Source organism: Hevea brasiliensis, unplaced genomic scaffold (genome assembly GCF_030052815.1).
Source record: "Hevea brasiliensis isolate MT/VB/25A 57/8 unplaced genomic scaffold, ASM3005281v1 Scaf314, whole genome shotgun sequence".
Classification (NCBI taxonomy): domain Eukaryota; kingdom Viridiplantae; phylum Streptophyta; class Magnoliopsida; order Malpighiales; family Euphorbiaceae; genus Hevea; species Hevea brasiliensis.
Window position 1 is genome coordinate 49,572 of NW_026614823.1, and position 20,117 is coordinate 69,688.

Consider the following 20,117-nt stretch of genomic DNA (forward strand, 5'->3'; position numbering starts at 1 on the left):
CCTAAAAATAATATTATGCTCCTTTGATCTGTATCAAATTGTTGTTGCAAATAGCATAGCACTATAAAATAACCTACAAATGATACTAATCAGTTGCTAACAGTAATAATTTGCGTGAGAATAAGCTGCTAGACTTTGAAATTTTGAAATTTTGAAATTCCTTGTTTTCTGTCAAAATTAGCTATTAACTTTAATTTTGATTACCTTTACATTTTTCTTTTTATAAAAACATAAATTTATTAATAATATCAAAATTTAAGTATTACAAATAATTACAGGAAGGAAAAAAACCACATTCTCATAGATTAGATACAGAACTTACTATTATAAATAATAAATTTTATTGACTTTTTAATATAATGATATTGAATTTTTTTCTATGATCTTGATAAAAAATATAAAATCTTTTAAATAGTTACTAATTTTTTATTTGATTTAGACAATAAAATAATTTTTTTAGATCTTTCGTACTTAGACTATTTTCCTGGAACTTGATGCATATGACGTAGAGTTTCGGCTATTTTATTTATAATAACTAAAAACCAAATCTTCATAATAAAAGGGAAAACTATAAAAATTGGAAGAAATAAATTCAAAATATAATAAAAAAAATAGATCTGACAAAAAATTTCCAATATCATTTTAGTAGAGAATACATATGAGAGTTATTGAAAGAAAGAACTAAAAAATTAAAAACACAAAAATTACAAAAAAAAAAATCTAAAGGAGAGAGGGAGGAGTTGTCACCAACTGAAGCAACCCCTCCCTTAGATCTGATTGTGAGTTGAGAGAAGGTTTTATGGAGAATTTTTTTTAAAGATAAATCTTAATACATTATTTTTTAACAATTTAATTTTTTAAAAGATCATAATTAAATATAAAGATTTATATTTATATATATATATATATATATATATTTATATCTATATTATATGCAGTGGAAAGGGAGGAAGAGATATTGAATTTAAAAAAAATATTATTTATGATTTATATCATTTATAAAATTATTAATAAAGACTACATCATATATATATATATATATATATATATATATATATATATATAGGGATAAATACGTCTACGGGGTCTATGGAAAAAAAAATCATGGACTTGCGAGTCAATGGAGTCCTTGTCTTCCTCATAAAAAATTATTGCCTCAAATCGACGTTTCAAGTTAAATTAATAAATAAATATATAATAATAAAATATATAATAATTATTTATTAATTAAATGTAAAATTTTTAATATTTATTTATTTATTTATTTTCTCTTTTACTATCTCAATGGATGATCAAAGGACGAGCTCAATAGAGTATCAGTGCGTGTAAAACTGTCCTCGCCCTTGAATCTTTTATAAGAACGGTAGCAAGTAACATAATAATAAAATTTAAAATAATTAAATTTGAATTTATTTAATATTATTATTTAAATTTATTATAAACTATTAAAACTCATCTATTACTATTATTATTTATTATAAATTTAATTATTACTATCAAATTTATTTAATTATTTATATAAAAATATTTTCTATTAATAATTATATTTTAAATTTAATACCCATAAAAATATTTAAAATATAATATTTTAAATTCATAAATAAAAATATAAAATATATATTTTTATAAATTAATAATTTTTATAAATAAATTTGAATAATTGATGCTTAAATTCAACCTAAGTATTAATTATCCGATTCAAAATTCAAAATCTAATAATATATTATTTAAATTTAATTTATTAAAATTAAATTAAATTAAATGCTCAAAAGTATTTGATCTATTGTCATTTCAATCCGCATTCACTACTTTCTTTAATGCTAAGTGACTAAATTTTAGTATCAATTTAGCAATAATTAAATGAAAAATAAATAAACCATTTAAACATACACACGTACATAGATCAAGAAAATTATAATTTGACACACACAAGAAGCATAACAACCACACTAAAGATAAACCTTCAAGAAGGCAAATCTTCGTTACAGGTAAAATGCTGTGGGGAAGATGATGCAAGGCTATCTCACCTTTAGTTGACCACCGCGAAACATGAAATAATCAAATGCTCTGGCTGCCTTAATCCTTTTCGGAATTGCTAGTCTCTCCTCAAGTTCTTGATTCTATCACCTAGCTGCGGGAGTATCTTGACAAGAAAACGATCAACGCGTTTGTAATACCACATTCTCCAACGAGTCCAGTATATTAGAGGCCCAACAGTAATTACTAAGCCGAAGATGTATCCAAATTCAACGCTCAGGTATTCCCAACTGATCGCTTGACCATGTCTCGGAGGAACTTGAATTATGTGACTATCATATGTGCAAGCTTTTGACAAAGGAGGCCCACATAATCCTTCATTACCTCTGAATGAAGTGCTCTCAAATGTCAGGAATTGATTACCTGTTGGGATGCTTCCCACTAATTGATTGTTTGAGAGGTTCAAAAATGAAAGGAATGTTAGGGCTACAAGCTCCTGAGGAATTGTTCCATTCAACTGATTAACTGAGAGGTCTAGGGACTCAAGTTGTGCCAATTTGCCCAAAAATGGCGGAATTCGGCCAGTGAGAGCATTGTGTGACAAGTTGAGAGTATAGAGCGCACTGAATTGGCCAATAACGTCTGGTATTGGTCCTACAAAATGATTGTCAGAGAAGTCAATGGACGTGAAAATAGTTAGGATCTTCACCAGCTCCATCTGGATACCTTTGGTCGTAACTGTTATTGAATCTTGATAATTCAGTACACTAAGGCTTAGAGGCTCGAAACTGAGGTGATCATGGTTTTCATTTCCATTTCCTTTCATTGCCTCCCACGTATTCAAGGCTCTATTTGGTAGAATATCACCAAAATTGTTAGAGGCTAGGTCGACAATCTGAAGTTTTGGCCAAGGACCATGGTTTTTTGGACATCCAATCTTGCCATGAAAGTTGTTCTTCCGTAGAACAAGGACTCGCAAACTGGATATGTTCTTCAAAAGGCATGGAAATATGTCATTCATTTTATTGTTCCCAAGGTCTAAAACCTCTAACGTAGTGCAATTAGCAAGGGATTTTGGAAGCTTCCCCTCTAATAGATTTCCATTCAGATCCAGAGTCTTTAATTCACAGGTACTTGGAAATTTATCTGGAATATTGCCTTTGAATTTGTTCCTTCTTAAATTCAGAACACCAAGAGTCTTACTTCTCTCGATTAAACAGGGCGGTATTGTGCCACTCAAATTGTTGTGAGACAGATCAAGAACTTGCAGAAAACTAGCCTTGCATATTGAATCAGGAATAACTCCTACGAGACCAGTTTTTGAAAGAGAAAAGAAAATGGTGAAGGAGAGAGACTTGCCAATGTCGGGTGGGATGGAAGAAGTAAAGTTATTGTTCGACCAATCCACATAGATAACAGATGGCGGAAGGAGTGGAACATTCCCTTGGAGCACGTTATTGTGCAGGTCCAATATAGTAAGACTAGTAGGGAGAGAAAGAGGCTCTGGTAGACTCACCAGCAGATTCTGTGAAAGATTCAGAGAGAGGAGAGCGCTACTACCAACTTCTCCAATCCATCGAGGTACTTCCCCATTAATTTGATTGTCTGACAGGTCTAAATAGACTAGGTTTGACAGATTTCTTAGATCAGGAAATACTCTCAGATTGCAAGAAGCCAGTTTTATTGTGGTCATCTGTGGAAAGGAAGACAATGTAACATTTGCATCCACTGTCAAGTTGTTGTACGAAAGATCAAGTGCGGCAAGTTTATGAAGCTTCTGAATCCAATCTAGCTTTATAGTGCCGCTGAACTGGTTGGACGAAAGTGAGAGAACGTTGAGTCTACTGATATTAAATACCCATTGGGGAATAGGCCCTTCTAGTTTGTTGCTACTCAAATCCAGGGTATCCAACGAAGGAGATACGCCTGAGATGATAGGAACTTGACCTGTAAATTGGTTGGAAGAAAGCTGAATCTTCCGCAGTGATGGGATTGCGAACAGAGATGACGGAATGTTCCCATTAAGTGAATTAAACCTCAAGTCGACATAGGTAAGATTCAAAAGGCCTGCCCATTGAGTGGATGGTATCTCACCAGACAATTGATTGTGAGAAAAATCTATATACATGAGTTTCTTGGACCTGCCCCATGATGGGATTGGACCACTGAATTTGTTGCATGAGAAGTCTAAATAGACAAGTTCAGTCAGATTGACCATTGAAATTGGAATTAATCCATTGAAGTTGCAAGCTGCAAGCTCTATTCTTGACAGATTCCCAAGTGTACCGATGGAATCAGGTAGCGTCCCTGAAAAATTTGTGGAGCTGAGCACCAAGGTCTTAAGAGAGGCATTCTGCAAATGATCTGGTATGTATCCCATAAGTTCTTGATTGTAAGACAAGTCAAGAATCTCTAGTGTTGGTACCTGGAATACTTTTGGAGGAAATGTTCCTCGCAAATTGCAATCGCTGAGGACTAAGATCCTCAAATTGGAGAAACTTGCGAAGAATTCCGGAACTGGGGCGGACAAATTGTTACCGCCCATACTAATTACTGAGAGAGACTGAAGCTTTGCAAGGGAAAGATCAATAGGGCCCGAAAGAAAACAGTTGGACAAGCTCAAAACCTGTAGATTAGGCAGGAAGACGATAAGGCCTGAGACCACTCATTCCTATTTACTGATATATTTACACCATCAAGACGAAGTTCTCTCAGCTGTGTAAGATTTTGAACCAGTGTTGCGAAATTTGGTTTCTCAAGTTTTATTGATGGAACTCCAGGTAAGTAGAGCATAGACAGATCAAGACTCACCAATTTTGTCATGATTGAAATTTCAATTGGAATTTGACCCATAAATCCAGCGTTGGACAAATTCAGAGAAATTAAACCAGTGAGGTTGGCAAATCCAGCTGGAAAACTTGTGTTGAAGTCGTTGAAAGACAAATCTAGATTCTGGAGATATTGAAGGCTGAAGATTGCATCTGATTTGTCAATTCCGCCAGAAATTGATTCCTCGCTCAAATTGAGGCCAATAACATGACCAAGACCATCCCTATCGCAGGTTACACCAGCCCACCCACAGCAATCTGCGTCGTAATTCCATGCCACCAGTTTTGTAGACTTGGATTGATTGAATATGAGAGTGTTCTTCAATTCGACCAACAAGGATTGCTGATCGGTCTGGCATACGCCAGAAACCAAAGCTACATGAACGCCAGATAGCAGTGTTAAAAGAGGCAGCATCCAAAACCATAAAAAGAAAGGAATTTTCATTTGGTGTTTGGGTTATGAAAAGCAAACAAGCACGAACTCTTTTTAGGTTTGTTGGGTTTAAGTAGAGACGGCTATCAAAATTTGTTGGACGCGTAACGGGTTTCTGTCCGTCGGCTTGTCCTCGTAGACTTTATAGGCTTTTTAGCTCCAGAGGCTATGAAAATTCAAACCAAACCAGCAAACATGGCCTTCCATCTTTGTTCTTAAAATTTGTATTGGCACATGATGCGGGGTGACTGCAAGGACGTGGATCATGCGATGTAGGATGGCAACAAAACAGATAATAATAGCACTGAATCAGGATATTTTTACTCACCTTTCAATTTCAAAAATTATTTTATTTTTATTTCTTTCCTATAAATTTATTTTTGAATGGGCTAAAGATAAATACTAACAAAATTAAACAAAATCCTAATAAAAATATAATGATTAAAATAAAATATAAATATAAAGAAATTAAAATTAAATAATACAAAATATGAATAAAATTTACATGAAAATTTTTAGGATAAAAAATTATATTAATGGCCAAAATGATTAATTTTTTAACAAATATATTAAAATTTTCAGGTAAAATTTAAATTGGACAGAAATTATATAAAATATATATATATATATATATATATATATATATATATATATATATATATATATATATATATTAAAATTTATGGTAAAATTTTAATTTTAAAAACTTTTTGGACTATGGCCCCTAAGCCATAACCTAGATACTCGACACCCTACTTTAATACCATATTTACTAATTAAAAAAATAAAGTTACTTTTTTACTTTTTTTTCTTAAAAAAAACTATTTTACCCTTCTTCCCTTTATTTCTTCATTTCTCTTATATTTTTAATTTATTATAATCAAATTACTTAATAATTATTTATTAATAAAAAAATATTTTTTTTTACAAAAATTTAATTTATTAAATTTACTAATAAAATTATTAATTATATTTCTATTTATTATTATATTAATTATGATTACATTAATTTTATTAAATTTAGAAATAGAGTTAAATATTAGAGCAAAATATTATTTTTACTAAAAAATTAATTTTAAAATTAATATTTGATTTGAAAATTAAATAAATAAATTTTAAAATTAATTCTTAAAAAAATAAACATATTAATCTAAAAATTCAATTTAAAATTTATTATAAAGTACTTAATTTGACTATTCTTAAAATATATTTTTTAATTTATAAATTAATTTAAAAATATATAATTTATTGTATGATAAAATTATTTAAAATTAACTTTTAAATAGTTTAAATATTTATTTAAATTATATTTAAAAATAATTTAATTTATTAAAATTATAAAAAATATATATAATTAAGCATTATAATTATTAAAATAAAGGTAATATTAATATTTTTAAAAATTTATAGATTGATTGAATTTTTTATGGAACATTAATAATTATAGATAATGAGATGGCTTGGCGTCCTTCCCACTTCACAGTGAGCAAGATTGAATCCACACGGATTAATAAATATGGCAACTTTTCTAACGTCCGGATACGACTTCAACCATTCATATTTGTTGGATAACGTACGGATTTTTCTATTTTTTTCACTATTATTCTAAAAGAAAAGGGTCATATTTTCTGAAAAATAAAAAATCAATTTCCTGATATTTTCTTATGTGAAGTGAAATTTTCTGGTTGATGATTGATATTGCTGTGGATTTCCTAAATATTGAGTCTAATTGAATTAAGAGTAACATGAAAAGTTAAAGTTTAAGTGAGAGTTGATGGGTGGTTAATAACTACTTCGACGCTTAAGTCAATAATTAAGTTTAGAGTAAAATATTCAATGTAATCTAATATTTTTTATTATATACCTATTTTTTGAAATTTTACTTTATTTATATAGTGATTGGGATAGCAATTATTTATAACGGTAAAGTTATGCTGAGATTTAGGCGTGGTTAACGATGTGATCTTTAATTAGTTCGAACTCAACTAGGGTGCCGATCTCTTTAATTTGCCCAATCTCACAAAATAGGTCTTTAGGTAATGAAACGCTTTTAAATGTCAGTTCCGAGCTCGAATCCCTTAGGTGTTCGGACCTGAGCTTAGATGGCTGAGTTCTATCCAGATCAACTTTGGGGTCTTTTATATCATTGAGTAATAGTAAATAAAATAGAAAATAAAGAAGCATTTTTTGTTTGCTTGTAAGAACAATCAAAATTAATTGCGGGGGAAACATTGAAAAGAAGGCAGATTTCAGGTTTGGTGGGTTAGCACCTAGCAGCTCATTGATTGATTAACAACACTTAAAAAAAAAATAGGATTAGCAATCGACCGAATCGATTACTAATATATTAAAATCGATTGTTAATCGATTTAGTAATCGATTCAGTCAGTTACGGTGAGTCTAGTTGCAAATAGCAACCGAAAACCAAATTAATTGTTAAATTAATTAAACTTAAAAAAATAAAACTGTTAGTAGTAGCAACCGATTTAGCAACTGAAACATAATCAGTTGTAAAAAAACTTAGTGTCTTTAATTTTGTAATTTTATAATCATTTTGTAAATCGATTACTATTTGCAACTTATTTAGCAATCAAAAAGTCATTGCTAATTTTTAAAAAATTATATAAAAAAATAAATTTTCAAATAAAAAATTCAATTAAATAAATTTTCAAAAATTACTAAAATAATAAATTATTAATAAAAATTAGTATTAAAAATGTAAAAATATTATAAAACTATTACCGATAATAGCTATTATAAAAAATATTAACAAAAAAATTAAATATAAAAGTATATTTATAAGACAAATTACTAAAAAAAATTATCATATATACACATATATATAACAAAAAAATTACTAAAAATTAATACTCCAAATAATTTATTAATAAAAAATATATTTGTATAAAAATTTTTATTTTATATAAAAAATAAATTAAATAAAAAAGATGATGAAGAAAATATGTTAGAAAATAAAAGATGAAAAATAAGAAAAAAAGAGAGAATGAAAAAGAAGATGAAGCAAATAAGAGAAAGGGAAGAAAGAGAAGGAAAAAAAAAAAAGAGTAGTGGAAAAAGAAAATGAGTAGTAGTTTATATAATCGAATTAGCAATCAATTGTTGATCGCTAATTTTTTTTTAAAATTAGACGGGAATTTTTGGGAAAGAAATTTTGCAACTAATTAATAATTAGTTGTAAAATCGGTTACTAATAGCAACCAATTACAATAGGTTGTAGAAATCAGTTGCAAATCAAAATAAAAAGAATGAGCGAAAATATTTTGGGGGAAAATTTTGGTTACAAAATCGGTTGTCAATAGCAACTGATTTTAATCAGTTTCAAAAATCGGTTGCTATTAGCAACAAATTCGCAAATCAGTTGTAAATAAAAAAAAAGAAGGTCGGGTGAGTACTATTCAGTTTAAAACAAATAAACTGAGCCAAAACGCCTTAATTCGGTAATTCAGTTTAGTTTGGTTCTACATTTTAAGATTTTCAATTATTTCAGTTCAATTTTGCATTTTTTAAATTTCGATCATTTCGGTTTGGTTTGGTTTTGAAAAAAAAATTGATTAAACTGAACCTAACTAAATTGCTTTATTAATTTCTAAATTAGTTTATTTTTATAAAGAATTTATGAATTATATGTAATTATATATATATAAATTATTTAATTTCATTAATTAATGATTATTAGGTTCAAACCATGGTCAAAATCAGACCAAATAACTTGAAAATCAAATATAATTAAAAGAAAAGATCAAAACTCAAAACTGATCGATTCGAACCAAACCGAATCGAAATAAAATGATTCGATTCGATTCGATTCAGTTTTTCATTCATTTTAGTTCAGTTTCTAAAATATGTTAATTTAGTTAATTCGGTTTTGATGATTTAGTTTGGTTCAATTCGGTTCGATTTGAATCGAATGCTAATCCTAAAATTGGGTAGTCTTTGGAGAAAAAAAAATCAGTTGCAAAAATCGATTGCTATTAGCAACCAATTCACAAGTTAGTTGCAAATGAAAAAAAAAAAAGGGCAGAATTTTTTTTTTTTTTTGGAGGGGGGGGGGGGGCAGGGGGGGGGAATTGGATGCAAAATTAGTTACAAAAATGCAAATCGATTGATAATCAAAAATAAAAAATTAGATGAGAATTTTTTAAGAAAAAAAATTAAGCAACCGATTTACAATCACTTTTAAAAATCGATTGCTATTAACAACCGATAAAGAGTCAATTGCAAATAATAACCGATTTTAGTAACTAATTTGCTAATTTTTGTAACTGATTACAAATCAATATCTAACTCTAGAGCCAATTAAAATAATTATTTAATTTAGCAATTGATTTTAAAATCGGCTAATAATCGTATATTTAAGGCTTTTCTAATATCAATTAGCAACCAATTATAAATCAGTTACTATTAGCAAATCGATTTTGGCAATAATTATTGAATCAGTAGCTAAATTTTCTTAAAATTAATTATTTTACTAAGAAAAATCGAAATCACAAACCATTGATTTTGTATAATCCTTTTGTATCAGTATTATGAGAGAATATATTTATCTTTTTGAGCATTAATTTTATCAAAGATGTTGAGTCTTATTTCTGAATACTGTGTGTATCTACATACTAACAAAAAATATATATCTATATTATATAAAGTGAGAGGAGAGGGGTATATATTAACTTTGAAAAAATGTTATTCATAATTTATATTATTTATAAAATTATCAATAAAGACTACATCACATAATTAGAGCGAAAGATACACCTATAGAGTCTATGGAAAAAAGAAAGCATAGACTTGCGAGTCAATGGAGGCCTTTTCTTCCTCATAGAAAATTATTGCCTAAAATTGACATATCAAGTTAAATTAATAAATAAATATTTAATAACTAAAATATATAATAATTATTTATTAATTAAATGTAAAATATTTAATATTTATTTATTTGTTTACAATCTCAATGGATGATCAGAGCACGAGTTCAATAGAGTATTAGTGCGTGTAAAATTATCCTCGCACTTGAAGCTTTTATAAAAACGGTAGCAAGTAGGATAGTAATAAAATTTAAAATATTTAAATTTGAATTTATTTAATATTATAATTTGAATTTATTCCAAACTATTAAAATTCGTCTATTACTATTATTATTTATTAATAATTATATTTAAATTTAATACCCATAAAAATATTTAAATTATATTTTAAATATAATATTTTAAATTCATAAATAAAAATATAAAATACATATTTTTATAAATTAATAATTTTTCATAAATGAATTTGAATAACTGATGCTTAAATTCAACCTAAATATTAATTATCGGATTCAAATTTCCAAATCTAATAACATATTATTTAAATTCAATTTATTAAAATTAAATTAAACTAAATTAAATTAAATACTAAAAAATACTTGATCTATTCCCATTTCAATCCGCATTCACTACTTTTTTTTTAATGCTAAGTAACTATATTCCAATATCAGTACAGCAGCAATTAAATAAAAAAGAAATAAATCATTTATACACACACATATACAGATTAAGAAAATTACAATTTAAGTCACACTAAAGCATAACAACCACCCTAAAGATAAACCTTCAGGAAGGCAAATCTTCATTTATGGGTAAAATGCTGCGGGGAAGATGATGCAAGGCTATCTTGCCTTTGCTTGACCACCTGGAAACATGGACAAATGCTCTGGCTGCATTGCTTGTTTAGCCAAACTTATTTATAAGTAAAAAATATAAGGAAAAAATTATAAATATAACTTATTTATTTATTTATTTATTTTAAAATTATTTTAATTAACCTTCTAAAATTGTTACTTGATGAAAATTTTATTAAATATTATTTCTGCAAATTTTTTTTTCAAAAATTAAAAATTCATTAATCCTATAAAAATCATTATTGGTCCTATTATAGAAAATTTAATTTGACTTGATTATTGTAAATTTGTTTTATTAATTACAGTGCAATAGCTCCAAAACTAGTTACATTAAATCAATAAGACTATAAATGAGATTGAATCAACACTTTAAACTGATCATTATATATATATATATATATATAGAATCTCACAAGACTCAAAAAATGAAAAATTATTCAATATTCTTAAAGCATATATTCTTCTCTATAATATATGAAATTCAGAATAACTGAAATTTATGTTTGTGAGAAAATTATTTTTCATTGTGCAGAATATTTTATAAATTTCACAAGTGGGAGACTTGACAATACTAATAATAATAATGCTTATTTAATAACCAGTTTGATAAGCCACAGAATTGACAAAATTAAATAGAAAATGGTTGACCGTTGATTTCACGAATTGACTTAACCAAAAGGTTACAAGCGGCTGCTTGTCTTTCTCCACAGCTCTTTAATGACAGCGCTTGCCCATATTCTACGCATAGACGAAGACCACAAAGTCCTCAAATGGAACATCATTTATCAATTTTTCTTTTAATATGAACTTATTTTAGTCGCTTTAAATATTGATGCAAATTTAATGTCAAAAAAATTGAATAGAAAAGTCATATAAGGAAGACAAATTTTTTTTTTTCTAAAGTTGAGAAATTGTGCACCACATTCAAGCCATAAATTATAAATTTCAAAGACAAATTAACGACAACGAAAAAAATATTTTAAAATAAAAAGAAAAAATAATAACAGATGAGGAAGAATGAATATCACATAAATAAAAGGTAACGAATGCTTTTCAGTGGAAGAAAAATAATAACTTGCAAAATGCATTCATAAAAGAAAAATGAAATTATATGTCTGCTACATGTTCAGCTAACCCCTTCTTCTCCATCGACGGACTCTTCTTTATTTTATTTTACTTTGTTAAGCAAGCAACTGAACTTATGCATTAGTAGATTCAAAATAAAACATCACAAAGGAATGGTAGTAATAAGGAACCCCACTAAGATAAAAGAAACAGCAGCCCTTGTTCACATGTGGGCTGAAAGACGGACAAAAGAGAAAGAAACAAATCCCTATAGCTCATTGCTTATTTCTCAATTTATATCTTAAATATTTTCAAATTTTGGAGAAAATCATTTTTAAAGATTTATTATAAAAACATAATTAAACATAAAAGAATATAAATCCAATGTAATTAGAATAGACATGCCTATCTTTATATAATTTGGATAAAATATGGATATGAAAATAAAAAGTTTTGTGTAATCGAAAATTTAATGGCATTCATAAAAAAACTAATAAGGTTTTTTTTTCTCCCTTATATTAACACAAAAATTCTATAACAAAAATGAAAATAGAAATTGATTTAAGAAAAAAAAAATGAAGAATAATTTTAAAAAAATTATTTTCTTTGACCGACTAATGTTGATTGGCAAACTTATAAGATATTTATCTTAATTTATAAGTTAATTAAATCAATTTATAAGTTTTAAAAATAAATTTATCTATTTATTTATAATTTTTTTAAACTTATAAGCTAAAAAAAAAAATTGAAAATGAAAAGCCTTTTGTTTATAAGTTAATTTGATCAAATATTTTATCATATTACATTCTTTTAATTTTTAAAATTTTACTGCATGTCTTATTTAATATCTTTTTAGTAATATGAATAATAAATATATTAATAAGTTATTTTTTTATTAAATGTGTTAATCACTTATCATAAGCATTTTAATTAAATATATAATTATTTAAAATTTTATATTTTTATAAACTTAAGTTAACTTATAAGTAGTTAATTTTAATAAGCCAAGTCAAATACCTTTTTAGATTTAACTAATATTTATCTACCTCACGTATTTACTCTGCATAATGACAATTCAGACATAAAAAAATTGACCTATGCATAGATAATTATTCGTATTGCTGAAACACCGAATTAATAATATTAACTTCTTCGGGTTTTGTAAAGACTGATAGAATGATACTGACCATGAGATAGTCAGATTTATATTTCTCGCCTTCAGAATTAAGCATATATGAGTATGATTAAGACTAGGAGGCATTATCCTACATTGAAAAATATGGTTGACCATTGAAACACATTTGGACCAATAACATTCCAATATTTCTAATAGATCAAAGGTGGAAGCCCATCAGGGCTCGAAGCCTTCGAGGGTCGCGTTTGTTTTATTGTAGTAACAATCTCCTTTGCAATGCAAGGACGAAGAAGAGATGATTTTTCTGCTAATAAATGGGAACCCAGAGACTTGCAACTCAGTGCTTAAGGAGGAAAACAAATTAGATTAAAAATTAACAATATGATTATAAAGGACCGAACCTGACAACTCATTACTACTAAATTTCATCTTTCAAACCCAGTATAAAATTAATTATCTACCCGGTAGAGGCCATATAATGAAAGAATCTGGTATTTTGATCCCCTTATGTAACCATTGTACCACAAATCTTTGCTTATACATAGTGTCAGCTTCCAATGATAATTTAGAATCTATTTAGTATTATTATTAGAAATGCCGCTGAAAAAATTATTTTTTTTAAATATATTAATTAAAAAATATTAAAATATAATTTAAAATTAAATTTAATAAATTTTAATCATAAAAATATTAAATTAATAAAATATATTTTTTTAAATTATTATTTTTTTATAATATCTAAAATAACACAACTTTAATTGCTTACGCTCGTTATCTGGAGTAACATTAGATTGTCAAACAGCAGCCAGAGTCCTTTCAACCCAGCCTATGCCCGCATAAATATTCCCAAAGCATCCAAGTAAAAAGTCCATTTGGGCGAGAGGATGGCTTGTATTGCCAACACTTGAATCTATCCGTCTCCACGCATCCACTGCTACCTCATCAAATCCCCTCTCGTGTCCACCCCCCTTTTACTCCCTCATCTAATCTAACCCTTCCGTATCCAACAATATAAGTAAGTGATTAGACTCAGAATGAAGTTTATGAGATAGGGTCGCCCGAGGGAATAGGACCCCATACTTTGCTGAAATACAAGCTCGATTAAGTATCTTCTCCATAAAAGCATCTCCAGTCTGATCATTGTCCCAAGAGAACAGATAACCCTTATAGCATAAATCATGGAGAAATTTTATTTAGTATAATTATTATATATATAACGATTTAATTAAAATTATTAATCAAGAGTAACGTGAAACCTATCACGATTATAATAAAATTATTATATATAAGTTTTATTATATTATTTTTCATAAATAAAAGCTTTCTAAAAAGTATTTATCATAGAATTGGTCATAATAATTTCCTACACTTCTTAAAAGGGCTGAAAATTTCATTAAAGTTTTGATAACTATTTAGGAAGATTGCGTATCGGACATAACCTTTGTAACAATTTTTATCCCTTTTTAAACTACCAAATTATGGTTTGAAATGATTTTAAATTTTTATATTTTCATTTTATATAATAATTATTTATATATTTAAAATAATAATAAAAATATTTTAATATTTATTTTACTATTATATTATTTTTTAAAAATATATTAACAATAAAAATTATACCACAACATTAATAAATCATACTTTATTTAATCAATAGAAATATTAGGAGATTTATTGATTTTATCATTTCAGGCCGCACAAAAATTTTAATAATTGTTTAATATATTTTATATATTGTGATAATTAAATATTATAAAACAACTTTAAACTTCTTATAAGTGATTCAAAATTTATCTATTCAATACAAAAAATTATATATATATATATATATATATATATATATATATATATATATATATATATATATATATATATAAATGATGCAGTGTTCGGTTAATCATAATTTACAAAATAAATTTTATTTTTTCAATAATTATTATTAAATAAATTGTTTTTTTTTCGAGAACATTATTAAATAAATTGTTAAAATCTAATCGAATTGTGAAATGCACAAAGTAAAATGGAACGTAGAGTGAACTAAAATCAATAGATGGGACCCATTTTTAATTACAAGTTATTGGAACTGTTATTTTCAAATTCCATTTTTCATTGTTTTGGGTCACCTCTACAGTCTACGGTTACACAACCCAAACAACGAGTTCGATAGCGCTGCGTCCATCTCCTGCCTCCCGTAAGAGCTCCCCAAACACTGGATCAATAATGGACATGGATTGCGACGATACTTCAAAACCTGAAGGTATGCACCTGTGTGGAATTCAATCTTTTTCTTTAGGGTTTTGAATTTGCCTTCTTATAGATATTATGGATTTTCTTACAGAGAAAAGTGGAGAGGAGGAGAGAAAGCCAATCGTGGTGATCTTGGTGGGTGCACCGGGCAGTGGCAAGTCCACTTTCTGCGAACACGTCATGTGTTCTTCTTCTCGACCTTGGGTTCGCATCTGTCAGGTCTCTCTTTTTATCTTCTCTGAATTGTTATCCACATGTTTGTTGAAATGCTTCATCAGTGATAATGGAATTGCTTCGATGAATAATGATTTTCTAAAATAGAATGCCAATCTAAAGGTATGTGGGAAATGAAGTGACGAAGGGCAGTTGATGTTTGCGCATTGAACAGATACTTTCGTTTGCTTTCGTCTTTTGATCATATGAAGTCTCCATTTCCAAGCCAAATAATTGCGATGGGCTTTCATTGATTGGTAGTCACTGCTTCCAAAGGGATTCTTCCTACGTTTTTTACATATCGTTTACTAATTATTTGGATAATGCATGTATATTGGTATTCTCTACGATGATCGTAGACCACTGTAGTGCATCTTATTTTTGTTTCATATAGAAAATTGTTTTGGTTTGCAGGACACTATTAATAATGGAAAAGCTGGAACGAAGCCCCAGTGCCTTAAGGCCGCAGCAAGTGCATTGAAGGAAGGTAAAAGTGTATTTATTGACAGATGCAATCTGGACAGAGAACAGCGTGTAGAGTTTGTGAAGCTCGGTGGTTCCCAGATAGACGTTCATGCTGTGGTGCTTGATCTTCCTGCTCAGCTTTGTATATCTCGTTCTGTGAAGCGCACTGGGCATGAAGGAAATTTGCAAGGTGGAAAAGCTGCTGCTGTTGTCAATAGAATGCTGCAAAAGAAAGAATTGCCTAAGCTTTCTGAAGGTTTGTCTCGAATCATGTTTTGCCAGAGTGAGAGTGATGTTCAAGCAGCAATTAATAGTTATTGTGCACTTGGTCCTTTGGATACCCTTCCAAATGGTTCTTTTGGTCAGAAGAACCCTGATGCCAAAGTTCAACTTGGTATCATGAAGTTCTTAAAGAAAGTAGATGTTCCTTCCAATGCAGGATCCAGTTCAGGTAGTGTTCAGGATTCTGCATTTCCTCAAGTTAGCAAGGAAAGGAATAATTCTTTCAAAGGGCCAGATAATTTGTCATCATTATCGGCTACTCCTTGTAAGGACGTAAAAGAAAGTGAAGACCTGCCTAAACACTCCATTGGCTGTGATGTTACTCCTGGCAGCATTCCCACTCTTGCATTTCCATCTATTTCAACAGCAGACTTCCAGTTCAACAGTGAGAAGGCATCTGATATCATGGTTGAAAAAGTTGAAGAGTTTGTGAAGAAGCTTGGAAATGCCAGGCTGGTTCTTGTGGACTTGAGTCATGGATCAAAGATTTTGTCCTTGGTTAGGGTTAAAGCTGCACAAAGGAACATTGACAGCAAAAAATTCTTCACATTTGTCGGAGATATAACTCAACTATATTCACAAGGAGGCTTGCGCTGCAATGTGATAGCTAATGCTGCCAATTGGTAAGATTTATGATTTAGCTATTTGCGGAGTCGCTTTATTCCCTTTTAATGAAATATGTACAATACACAGCATTCAATAAAATGTTAAAAAAAGGCTTGAAAAGTTAAAGCTGGAAAGTACACTGTAAGCCATAACTTTTCCTTTTGAACTATTTCAGTTGGATACATTTGTGGGTCTGCTTTTGGATTGGACTGTTCTATGTAATTTAAGTCTCTGGTGACTCATGATAATTCAACGGAATATATGATTGAGCTATTTGTGTAATGTTGAAGCATTAACAACCTACTGGTCAGGTCATTCTTTGCAACATTCAGGCTACACAGATCTGTTAATGCAGAATTACATCAACTTCTTTTCACATTATCATGCTTATTTCTGATTCTGACTCCAAATATTGTCCACCTAGTTGTAATGTGATTTTTTATTTTTTAGGAACTTTTTTCTGGACCATTGATATTGTGATTATGTTATTGATTCTACAGGCGACTGAAACCAGGTGGTGGAGGTGTGAATGCTGCAATTTTCAGTGCTGCAGGTCCAGCCCTAGAGGTTGCAACTAAGGAACGAGCAGCTTCTCTTCTCCCTGGACATGCTGTTGTTGTTCCCCTTCCTTCAAATTCTCCCTTGTATATCAGGGAACGGGTATCTCACATCATACATGTCCTTGGCCCAAATATGAACCCACAAAGACCTAATTGCCTTAAAGATGACTATATTAAAGGCTGCAAAATTCTTCGTGATGCATACACATCACTTTTTGATGGTTTTCTCTCCGTACTGAGGAACCAAGCAAAGTTAACAAGTAAAAGCCTTGTATCAGAGAAATCATTGAAAGATACCTCTTGCGGTGACCTTAGAAATTATTTGGCAAATGGTGATCAAAAGACTAAGAGAGATGGTAATTCTGTATCTGAGAGAAGCAAAAAATGCAAAGGATCTCATTATGAAATTGGAACTGATGGTACTGGTTCTGGCTCTACACAAGGAAAGATAAGTAATGACAACAGTAAGATTGATGGAAGCACTTCGAAGAGCTGGGCCTCATGGGCTCAAGCTCTTTGCCATATTGCTATGCGTCCTGAGAAGCATAAAAATGTGTTACTGGAGATATCAGATGATGTTGCTGTACTAAATGATCTCTACCCTAAGGTAAATATCTTCTGTTTAGTGTTGGCCATTTTCTCTCTGTGACTCTAATGCTTGAGTTTAATCACTTAGCAGAATTGGCATTACATTTTTGCAGGCACAAAAGCATGTCCTCATCTTGGCAAGATGTGAAGGTCTTGATTGCCTTGCTGATGTACAGCAAGAACACCTTCAATTGTTAACAACAATGCATGATGTGGGCTTGAGATGGGCTGAAAAATTTTTGCATGAGGATTCATCAATGATCTTTCGCCTTGGATATCACTCAGTATGCAATGCTTACGCTCAGCTGTTTGCCAATTTCATTCATTTCCTTTTCCATATCCACTTTTGAACAATTGATGAGCTTAATTAACTCAGGTGCAATACCTAGTGCCAGATTGGGAGTTGGTGTTAGAAGTTATTTTCTCAGCTTGGAGATGGCACTATTTGTCTTAAGGTCCAGAACACATAAATGGTTGAAAAATGGGAATCCTAATTTCAAAAGCTGCGGATAATAATGAGGACTAAATTGGGAAGGTTTGCTAATGTGACATTCCAATCAAAGGAGCTAAATTATTAATGAACCAATAACTTGGGTTGTACCTTTGAGAAAACTGATGATTTTAGCAATATAAAACATCGCTACACCTGGTAGTCATCATTAAAATTATTGATCACTTAGTTATTTTTGCATCAGTAATTAAGTGAAGTAATATGTATCTGTTCATGGACCCAAGGGGCTGTTTTGTTGCGTTTGCTTGTTTACCTGTATTTGTGTTTCTGCATCTTGGCATATTTTATATCTACTTTATTTAATATCAATAACAATACCCACAGCTTTTTAACTCATGTAATGTTTTGTTTATAGTTACCCTTTTTTGCTTATTTTTCTGCCCAAATTGTGCTCTGACTACACAAGGAAATAGAAAAAAGTGCAAAGGGGATTTCCTAATAGGTGTTTTGGATTCTTTCGTTGCAGGTTCCTTCCATGCGACAGCTTCACCTGCATGTTATCAGCCAGGATTTCAATTCAAACCATCTAAAGAATAAGAAACACTGGAACTCTTTCAATACTGCCTTTTTCAGAGATTCAGTTGATGTAATTGAAGAAATAAAAAACCATGGCAAAGCAACAGTAAAAGACGACAGCTATTTGTCAATGGAGTTGCGTTGCCATCGATGTAGAAGTGCACACCCTACTATACCCAGGCTGAAATCACACATCAACAACTGTCGAGCCCCCTTTCCTCCCTTCCTACTTGAAAATGGTCGTTTAGTGCTTCCAGAAGATAACAATACGAATGATTCCTAGGTGTCTATGACTTATGCCTTGTCAAAATCTTGTTGTACGTAACTTTATGTTTTTTCTAGCACAAAATATAGGGCAATAGTTTTCAGGCAGTGTAGGGAAATCTGTTCTTGTGTAACATATGCAGTTGCTTCTTAATTTGCCCTATTTCGTCTTGGAGCTGCACTGCGGATTGAAACTCTCAGCAAACTGATGTGTTGCAACCTTTGCTCCCAAAAGCAACCTGTTGGGTAAGTATTAAATCTTTTACATCAATCGTGAAGTGAGAGGTTTCAGAAATTTGAATTCGAGACAATCACTATGCTCATTTAAATTTCCCTTATTAGATCAATTGCATTTGCCTTATTGTTGGCGACTGGATTTATCATTTTGCAGGTTACCGATGGGTGCAATATAATGCTATTAGATTCTGGTAAGTATCTAGTAGAAGTAGACTGCAGCAGTGTCAATTCCAGTTCCATTCTTTGCTAGCGTTAGGTCTACTGTACTGGTTGGATATATTTTGAAAAATTCGAGTTCAAGTAATCATATATTTATTACTATTAAATTTTAGTTTGGATATATCCGATTAAGTCAAACTCAGAATTCAACTGCAGAAGTTATTATTTTCATAATTATATATAATAATTAAAACTATTCTTTCTAGATTATGCTCCCGAGTTATAATGCTCAAACTGCTTTACTTAATTAAAACTTAGACGAATTCAAATAACGAGCTGAGTTCGAGTCGTTTA

The 20,117-nt window shown here is 29.7% G+C and overlaps 1 protein-coding gene and 1 pseudogene across 7 annotated transcripts; one reads left to right on the top strand and one right to left on the bottom strand.

Annotated features, from left to right (window-relative positions):
• Window positions 1-1,931: 1,931 nt before the first annotated feature.
• On the bottom strand, window positions 1,932-5,454 carry LOC110662753 (receptor-like protein 33; annotated as a pseudogene).
• A 9,749-nt stretch (window positions 5,455-15,203) lies between these two features.
• LOC131168790 (transcription factor bHLH140-like) lies at window positions 15,204-19,678 on the top strand. 7 transcript variants are annotated; one of them, XR_009146776.1, is made up of 7 exons: window positions 15,204-15,372; window positions 15,454-15,581; window positions 15,990-16,945; window positions 17,429-18,095; window positions 18,190-18,360; window positions 18,453-18,611; window positions 19,054-19,196. XR_009146776.1 is itself a non-coding variant. In XM_058142043.1 (7 exons), exons 1-6 carry the CDS (start codon window positions 15,336-15,338, stop codon window positions 18,528-18,530), a joined length of 2,037 nt encoding a protein of 678 aa, XP_057998026.1. In that variant the 5' UTR covers window positions 15,204-15,335; the 3' UTR covers window position 18,531; window positions 19,054-19,192. The 7 variants fall into 7 exon arrangements, 5 of the variants coding, with proteins under 5 accessions (XP_057998026.1, XP_057998025.1, XP_057998027.1 ...); XR_009146775.1 differs by having other exon boundaries at window positions 18,453-18,725; window positions 19,054-19,191; XM_058142043.1 differs by having other exon boundaries at window positions 18,453-18,531; window positions 19,054-19,192.
• The last annotated feature ends 439 nt before the right edge of the window (window positions 19,679-20,117 follow it).

Bases quoted from the DNA above. Each gene is read 5' to 3' on its own strand.
- LOC131168790 (XM_058142040.1), top strand. From the start codon at position 15,336: ATGGACATGGATTGCGACGATACTTCAAAACCTGAAG. The intron at 15,373-15,453 runs GTATGCACCTGT...ATTTTCTTACAG, and splicing joins CGATACTTCAAAACCTGAAG to AGAAAAGTGGAGAGGAGGAG. The intron at 15,582-15,989 runs GTCTCTCTTTTT...TTTGGTTTGCAG, and splicing joins CTTGGGTTCGCATCTGTCAG to GACACTATTAATAATGGAAA.